Source organism: Procambarus clarkii, chromosome 39 (genome assembly GCF_040958095.1).
Source record: "Procambarus clarkii isolate CNS0578487 chromosome 39, FALCON_Pclarkii_2.0, whole genome shotgun sequence".
NCBI classification, from domain to species: domain Eukaryota; kingdom Metazoa; phylum Arthropoda; class Malacostraca; order Decapoda; family Cambaridae; genus Procambarus; species Procambarus clarkii.
In genome coordinates this window covers 635,962-644,921 of record NC_091188.1, presented here as the reverse complement: position 1 = coordinate 644,921, position 8,960 = coordinate 635,962, and the positions used below count along the sequence as shown (strand labels likewise).

At 43.0% G+C, this 8,960-nt stretch overlaps 1 protein-coding gene across 4 annotated transcripts; it reads right to left on the bottom strand.

The window, feature by feature from the left end:
* Positions 1 to 918: 918 nt before the first annotated feature.
* On the bottom strand, positions 919 to 6,729 carry LOC123760365 (uncharacterized). Of its 4 annotated transcripts, none has more exons than XM_069338263.1 (5): positions 5,069 to 6,729; positions 4,458 to 4,608; positions 3,788 to 3,943; positions 2,764 to 2,955; positions 919 to 1,715 (listed from the first exon to the last, which is right to left on the bottom strand). In XM_069338263.1, the coding sequence occupies exons 2-5, from the start codon at positions 4,603 to 4,605 to the stop codon at positions 1,522 to 1,524; spliced, it is 690 nt and encodes a 229-aa protein (XP_069194364.1). In that variant the 5' UTR covers positions 4,606 to 4,608; positions 5,069 to 6,729; the 3' UTR covers positions 919 to 1,521. The 4 variants fall into 4 exon arrangements, with proteins under 4 accessions (XP_069194364.1, XP_069194362.1, XP_069194363.1 ...); XM_069338261.1 differs by having other exon boundaries at positions 4,458 to 4,611; positions 5,069 to 6,728; XM_069338262.1 differs by having other exon boundaries at positions 4,458 to 4,611; positions 5,073 to 6,728.
* Positions 6,730 to 8,960: the final 2,231 nt, after the last annotated feature.

The following is an 8,960-nucleotide window of genomic DNA, read 5'->3' as shown; positions in this document are numbered from 1 at the left end:
GGCAGTGATGTGGTGGAGGCTGACTCCATACACAGTTTCAAATGTAGATATGATAGAGCCCAGTAGGCTCAGGAACCTGTACACCAGTTCATTGACAGTTGAGAGGCGGGACCAAAGAGCCAAAGCTCAACCCCCACAAGCACAAATAGGTGAGTACACACACACACACATTAAACCTTTCACAGTTCACTCAGAGAAGCCATCCATAATGTGCTTCAATTATGTCCATTAATATAATGGCTACAGACATGTGGTTTAGTTTCTCATTCTCAACTTCAGACTTGTGAACGTCAAAGTCTTGGTGATTAACTTCTTTCCAAACTTTGTAGACAAGTTTAGCGTGTGTGATATACTTAGCAGTAAACTTGGCGGTTGTGTGAGAGTTGTGTTGGGTCAATGTTGACGTCTTGGACAAACTTCTTCACGCTCAGAACTTTTTGTGCTCGGTAAAGTTTTGACTCATGAGTCATGCATTCTTAGTCTCCAGGACGATACTGTACAACACACGCCCGTCCTCTGTGGACACGCCCTCGGGGGACACGCCCGTCCTCGTTGACACGCCCACAGGGGACACGCCCGTCCTTGTGGACACGCCCTCGGGGGACACACCCGTTCTCGTGGGACACGCCCACAGGGGACACGCCCGTCCTTGTGGACACGCCCTCGGGGGACACACCCGTCCTCGTGGACACGCCCTCGGGGGACACGCCCGTCCTTGTGGACACGCCTTCGGGGACACGCCCGTCCTTGTGGACAGAGCCCATGGACTCCTTGCCCCCAGGGAGGAAGGAACATGTTAGTGGCCCCGTGGGACATTGTGCCCCACGGGGCCTCCCTATTGAGAATAGGTACAGGAAGAATATGTAAGAATAGATACAGAGTAGTTTGATACTGAGGAAGGGTAATCAAGCTTCAGCATACAACATAATACAACTTTTAATTCATACTGATATTACATAAATACAATCAGCTAAAAAAAACTGAGTTAATCAATAAATTTCGTTAACAGATTTTTATGAAACGATTTCCATTGGCTGTTAACAAAGTTAAAAGATATGGAAAGATATTTTCATATTATAAAGAAGCCAAGTGGGGATTTCGTCACGCTGTTTGATCTAAGGATTGGAGAGAAAGTTCTGAACATTTGACTACTTGGTAGTTAAACAACAGTGTACTAACAAGCAGTGAAATTATTATCTGTCACTGTTATCCACAAGACTTGTTGTTAATAGCAACGCAAAACATAGTATATATAATCACTGTTTTCTGCCTGTCTGTCTCTCTCTTTCTCTCTCTCTCTCTCTCTCTCTCTCTCTCTCTCTCTCTCTCTCTCTCTCTCTCTCTCTCTCTCTCTCTCTCTCTCTCTCTCTCTCTCTCTCTCTATCTATCTCGTGTCATAATTCTGACCTCAAGTGCCTTGTGTAGATGGGTGTGCAGCATCACTAACACGGTTACCATAGTAACATCAAGGGCTGTGGTTGTGCACACTCTCGCCCCTGAGCTGAAGTCTGCGTTCCTGCTTCATTCGATGAGGTCTACATGATTTCCCTGACACAGGAAGTAAGGAGCAGGCCACAACATGGACGATGTGATCCCTAAGTTGGAGATAATCAAGGTCATATTGGTAAGGGCGACCCCGATGACTTGTCCAGAATATGGCGTCCCGTCTCCCCAATAGGTCTTGTTGGCGATCACCACTATGTCCATACGCAGAGCTGCGGTAAGGACAGCTCTGGTGAGATTGTAATATTATTTTATGTGGTTCTGTGGTATCGTTGGTGTGTGTGTGTGTGTGTGTGTGTGTGTGTGTGTGTGTGTGTGTGTGTGTGTGTGTGTGTGTGTGTGTACTCACCTAGTTGTGCTTCCGGGAGTTGAGCTCTGGCTCTTTGGTCCCGCCTCTCACCATCAATCAACAGGTGTACAGATTCTTGAGCCTATTGGGCTCTATCATATCTACACTTGAAACTGTGTATGGAGTCAGCCTCCACCACATCACTGCCTAATGCATTCCATCTGTTAACCACTCTGACTATAAAGTTCTTTCTAATATCTCTGTGGCTCATTTGGGCACTCAGTTTCCACTGACTCAGTTTGTGTGTGCGTGTGTGTGTTGTGTGTGTGTTTGAGGTGGTGGTATAAAAGGCAAGTTTCATTTGGAATTTCTTGAAAGAGACTAATGTTATCAATTCCTTTACATGTCCCTTTTGAGCGGCTGTCACCTTCAACCATCTCTGTATTCTTGAATTTACCTGCCTGAGGGCCGCCATTTCTCTAGTGGCCTGGATGAGGACAGGAAGCCGGCGGCTTATCAAAGGCCCTCCCATTTTTCCTGGAAGAGGGGGAATGTGGGGTGGGGGGGGGGTTGAGACAGATTATCCCGGACACCGCCGGGTACCTCTCATAGTAATAATTAATATATATATAATAATATTATATAATATATAATATACATGCGAAGAAGCTTGAATGGTCCACAAGGCAATATGAAACCGAAAACTCCTTACCCCTGAAGGATTCGAACCCAGATAGCCATAGCTTCATGAACCTCATCTTATCAAGTACTATACCAACTAATCCATACTGACTGTACAAAAAAATGTTGAAAGTCGTGAGACTTTTACCCAACACCCGACAGCATTCGATGGGCAATTTTAGAGTACATTTACATTTGACTTAATTAGAGGTCCATGTTAACTTCCCAGCTTAATTGCATTGACTAAAATACACATAAAAAATGTCACACAGGAATATGATCTAACGAACCTGAGCCTGCTTGTGCTGCCAGAGCCTTGCCGATACTCTGCTGCTGTTCCGTCTTAAGCATAGCCAGCCTGAAGCCCGGGATCTTGGAGCAGTTACCCCGGCCTGCCTGTGTCGTGGTGACCCTCATGTTAGGCACGAAGTAGTGAAGCTGGTCCTCTTTTTGCACCACATTAATCACGCCAGTCAGCGAGTCTGAAACGATTTTGAACATTTGGTTAAACTTCTGTTCAAGTGCTTTTTTATGTGATCTGCACTGATCAGTTCACCTATGATGTTTTTTTTTCTGACTTACTGTGTTCAACCTGTTGAGTTGCAATTAAAATATATATATAAATATATATATATATTTTATATATATATATATATATATATATATATATATATATATATATATATATATATATATATATATAATATTAGTCCAGCACTAACACCGGGAAGGAGTTCGTGTCACCGTCATTATCGCTCGTGACTGCCGCTTACAAAGTTTTGCTGGTGCAAATTTTATGAGATTTTGAAATTGTTCACTATATAAGGTGTTGATGACGTGTCACTAAGGTGTAGGTGCTGTGGCACGAATGGTTTAGGATAATCACTTCACACTTGGCATGTTGAGTATTACTTGTACTGAACATTGTCGCATAACTAATTATATCAGAGACGTTTATCGGGGATATTTAGATACAGTAGTTATGCCTTAATTACATATCTATATTATATTATTAATATTTATTATTATTATATTATTATACTATACTTTGGAGGTATAAGACATTAGAAAGTAGCACCCACTACCCAGGGACAAATATAATATATATATATGTGTGTATGTGTGTGTGTGTATGTGTGTATGTGTGTGTGTGTGTGTGTGTGTGTGTGTGTGTGTGTGTGTAAATCACGAGGAAATTAACACGTGATGAACAATGTGACCGTGTCAGACAACGAAGGAAGGATTAAGACAGGAATTTCCTTAAGTACTTACGTATTTAATAATCCTTCTGATCCTTGTAAAGTTTGAGCCTACCTTCAGTAAAGCCATAGACAGCAGCGGAGTTGTTGGTGAGGGACGGGGTGAGAAGGGGGCCTTTGGTGGCGTGTAGACAACTCCAGGCTTCTGCCCTCATCTCCGCCGTCCAGGCCAGGCAAGTCTGGTTGATGAGACACAACGCCTTGCACTCGCCTGCACCACCACGTGTTCAGTGGTCGGGAAGAAACGTGTGGCACCTTTACTAATGACTGCTCTGCAGGTACCCCCAACTGAGGTTCTTTTTGGGGTATTGTACAGAAGGAACTAGTCTCTTGCTCTTTCATTCGTCTTTCTCTATTTCAATCTCCATCTCTCTTCACCTTTCTTCTACACTATCCTCTTCTCTCTCCTTCTCTTCATACATCCCTCCTCTCAATTCTTCGCCTTGCCTCTCACCCTCCTCCCCCTCTTTCTCAGGAAAATTATATCAAGAATTTTTGTATTAATATATTTAAGCTACATATGCAGTATGCTAAATATCTTTAGCAGTAGCTAAGGAAAGGGAAATGCACATTTTTACTACTTTAGATATTAAGTTCAAGTTCATATTTGGCCGACATTTTACCTACATTCGGACCGACAGTGTGATATGACCGTTACCACAGCGTTTGTCAGCAGTCTACAAGACCTCATTCGTGTTTTGACTCATTAACTCACTGTGACTCACATGGGTAGCTGACGTTGAAGGTGTTGGAGGCGTCGCTGGAGTTGAAGGTCATGCCTGGCGCCGTGAAGAACCTCCAGCGTCTGAGGGAGAGGCCGGGGTTCAACACCACCACCAGCGTCCCCAAGCACAACGCTCCCCACACCTGCATCTCCTTCTGCCACAACATTTATTAAACAAATCAACACAAACTATATACTTACAAGAGTTCTTGTGTGGTAACACAAACGTCAGGTATGTTCACCAGTTCTTGTTCGTAAAACAAGGGGGCCTGGTCGAGGACCAGGCCGCGGAGACACTAAATGCCCCAAATCATCTCAAGATAGAACAAGTTATTGCTAGTTAACTCTGTCAAGGAAGCATTACACGATTCCAATAAGAACTGTTCTCTTAAAATCCTCCATTTGTACAATTTGTGACAAATACATTACCGATTCCTTTTTAACCTTTAATTATAGTACATATGTCCTCAGAGTGCATAGCACAATGATTGACGTAGTCGATTCGCAACTGAAAAATCCCACGTTCGATTCTCGTGGAAAGACAGTGACGTTTGGGCAATGTTCCCTTAACTATACTTATATTTACTATCCTAATCAACCTCCCTCTCCCACCTGCCTGCTGTTGACTAGAAGCCGATGGAGAAGAGCGTCGGTTGCCTGTCCGTTGGCGGCGCTCGTCGCTGACTGAGATTAAATATTTCCTTACTGCTGACCCACTGTCATTTATATTTAATCATAGAAAATGTAGTCATTATTGCTAGCTTACTTGCTTGCTTGCTCGCTTGCTTACTTTACTGACTACAGGATAAGTTTAGTCATACAGAAGTTAAATTGCGAACATAAAACTTGTAATATAGTTCTTAATAGTTATGGGCTGCTTAGTATGTGTGTGAGTGTATGTATATATGTTAACAAGGACACACGAAGTGTACTCTACCGCGCTTCTCAATGTACTGTATAAACACTAATATACTTAATAATACCACTCTGGTTGATAGGCCTTTTAAGCCCGACACCTAACCAAACCCGAATATGCTCTTATAGGACGAACATTAGCTCCAGGACCCCGCCTTCCAGTCGCTACCCTTATATCAAAATGGTAATCGATCCTTTTGCTTATTGAAATACCTTTCTCCGAGACTTTGTATAGATTTAGCCTTATCTACGTCATGGTAGATAATGGCTTATATCAGAGATGGTATCAGATCAATAGCTTATATCAGGGATAGTAGGAATCCCCAGAGACAACTCGTGTTATCCTATAGGAATTAGACTTATCGCCCCCTCACTGTGAATTTCTGAATCCTTTCTGTTAGATACTCTCGCCCATTGTAGTCCTCTTCCGGCTGCTGGCGCCTGCTTTCCGAGTTTGTAGTCTTGTAACTGGGCTTAAAGGAGTTACGCTTCGGCTCTTTGGTCCCGCCTCTCGACCCTCACTCAGCTGGAATACAGGTTCCTGTCGATCCTATAATTAGGTGATCAACCCGTCCTCTCACATATGACAGAGCGTCATTATATGATGTATTATCTATTTTCGAAACTGTATAGAGTCAGCCTCTACCACATCACTGACAAGCGCATTCCATTTGTTAACTACTCTGACACTGAATAAAATCTTTTTAGTGTTTCTGGCTCATTTGGGCCAGTTCCCCCGGGTTCGTGTACCACCCGGGCTAAATATTGTCCTTATCTATAGTATCAATTCTCCTGAAATTTTTTTGTGGTAATCATATCTTCCCCTTGCTCTTCTGTGTAATAGCATTTTATTCGAAACTGTTCCAAAAGTTTTTTTAAGAAGTTTGTTAAAAAGTTAAAAAAAAAGTCTCCCTTATAATGTGTGTTTGTGGGGGGACTGTCCTTCCTAACCTTATTGTGCTTCGTGTATACACTCACGTGTCCTACTACATATACAAATTTCCACCAGTAAGGACACATACGAATTTTTATATCTGACGTCATAGATTAACATGATATATTCCACTCCCCCCGCCCCGGCCTCCCAAGTGTCGCCAGCAACGCATTAATATCTCAGGTGCCTGAGTGCCACTCTGCCCGACACTATGGTACAAGGCTCTCCTTGCCAAGTGCTTCACTCAAGTGTGGATCAATCTACTCATTCAGAGTGTCAGGCTGTTGTAAACATTGCCGAGTCTCTTGTCTTGTGCTCCACCCTTCTCTCTGGCTTCTATTGTATTCGTCCATTGGTCATGGAATTTCAGTAAGTTTGCTATGTACAGTTTCCCCTTAAAACCGTGTTGGTTTTTCTTTATAAACTTATTTTAAATCTAAGCTTAGATATACTGTGACGCCATAGATGACTTGGATATAATATATTATTTATATACGGAAAAACCACATATGAAAAATAGAGAATGATTAACGCGTTTTCGGCCAATTCGCCTTCATTAGAGCAAAGTAGAATGAAGCTTCATTCTACTTTAATAAACGTGTATGTATATATATATATATATATATATATATATATATATATATATAATATATATATATATATATTATATATATATATATATATATTATATATATATATATGCCTAGAGGCGTACCCCTGGTGTATACACATGTGGGGCGACCCGGGCACCACAAGGGAGCATGTTTCCTCCTGTCTCAAATGATCGAACTACAATTTACCGTGACTAATTTTTTACTCCAGTGTGCGTGACCGGTGAGTGTGTGAGTGTGTATGTGAGAGAGAGACTCACACTCCGGGCGCTGCATGGCTGACAATTGTCTACTGACTTGTCTGCCCTTGACAGATGCCTGTAACATGCACGTATTGCCCTGGACGCCTGTATAAACACCATGAATACTTTACGACATAAAGTTTGAACATTAACGCACCAATAACCACCTGGCCGTCAATGTTGCCTTAGTAATGAACATAGTTTATAACCTGCAGAAACAACCATGAAGTCAGAAATATAAAGTCACTATGGAATATTTTAGTAATAACTGGTAAACAACACACTTAACACCTAGAGGCTAATTCATAACATATCTCCCACAACTACCAGGAAGTAACAGTTGTGACTGGTTTGAGCAGGTAGACAGCTGGCTCGTCCTCTCAGATACTACGTTGTAGTAGTAGTATCTACCTCTCAGATCACCTCTATCTACCCGTAATCTACCTCTCAGATTACCTCTATCTACCCGTAATCTACCTCTCAGATTACTACTACGTAAACAAAAAATGAAGCTGTGTTACCTAACTAGAAGCCTCACGTGCACGGCAGTTCTCCATAACTATTAAAACTGACAGTGATTAGCCTCACGAGGCGTCAGCATTGCCTGTGTGTCCCTCTGAAGGCATTCAACGTTTATTAATAAAACTTTCGAGACAGTAAACCTCCAGGAAATCTGGAAAAGGTAAAAGTACTGTAGTCACAATTTTCAGAAAAGGAGGCAGACAGCAGGCATTATAGACTAGGCTAACTGACAGGTGTTCTTGCATTATTCACAGCAATAGGTGCTGGAGAAAGTACTAAGTATGAAAATAATGGAGCACGTGGAGAGGACAGTCTTTGTAATGAACTGACAGCATAGATACTACCATAAATATTCCAGCAATTTATTGAAAATAAAAGTACCGCGATATTTCACGCTTCCTGCTGTGGGCTGCAGTTGTGATGCAGCCCGCAACAGTTGCTTAATTCCCGGTAACTAATTTACAGATGGATGGACGGTTCACAAACTATAGGAACCAGATAGTGCTAAACTGAAAGCTATTCGAGAATATTAGAAACGGGAGAGTAAGCTTGGGTGAGAGTAAGAGTGAGGGGAGGGAGGTCCGGTACAGGGTGAGGGGAGGGAGGTCCGGTACAGGGTGAGGGGAGGGAGGTCCGGTACAGGGTGAGGGGGAACAACTCGTGCATTATAAGAAGATATGACGGCTCGCGCCTCACTTCCGGTTGTCGTGTAGTGACGCGCCTGTCACTCTTTATCTTCTCCCCCACCCCCCCTGTAGGTGTCCGTGTGTGTGTGTGTGTGTGTGTGTGTGTGTGTGTGTGTGTGTGTGTGTGTGTGTGTGTGTGTGTCTATAGGACAGAGAGATAAACAGAGGCAGAGAGAGTAACTATGAGAGACAAAATTAATCAAGGTAAAAGAGTACTGGAGGCAGCCATTACTCCCTCCCTCCCTGGAGGTCCGTCAACTGTACAATACAAGCAAGGCGGTGTGACGTCACAGGACGACAGGTGGAGCCCGCAGTTCACCTGTACACGGAGGGCCAGAGAGTACATGGACCATTATCAACCCGTATGTTCGGTCCGTCCTGGACCGACACGTCATCGTTCCTTCATCTTCTGGTGTGAAGTTAAGTCATCATATCATCAGCCCCGTCATTGTGACTCATCGTCTGCATATGATGATGCATACTCTGGTGCGTGACATTGTAGCCAGAGGTGCGTAAATCATTATAACGAGGTGCGATGATTAGTATATTTTGAGAGCCGTAAGTCAACAGGTCCGTAAGCATCCGAGCATCGCT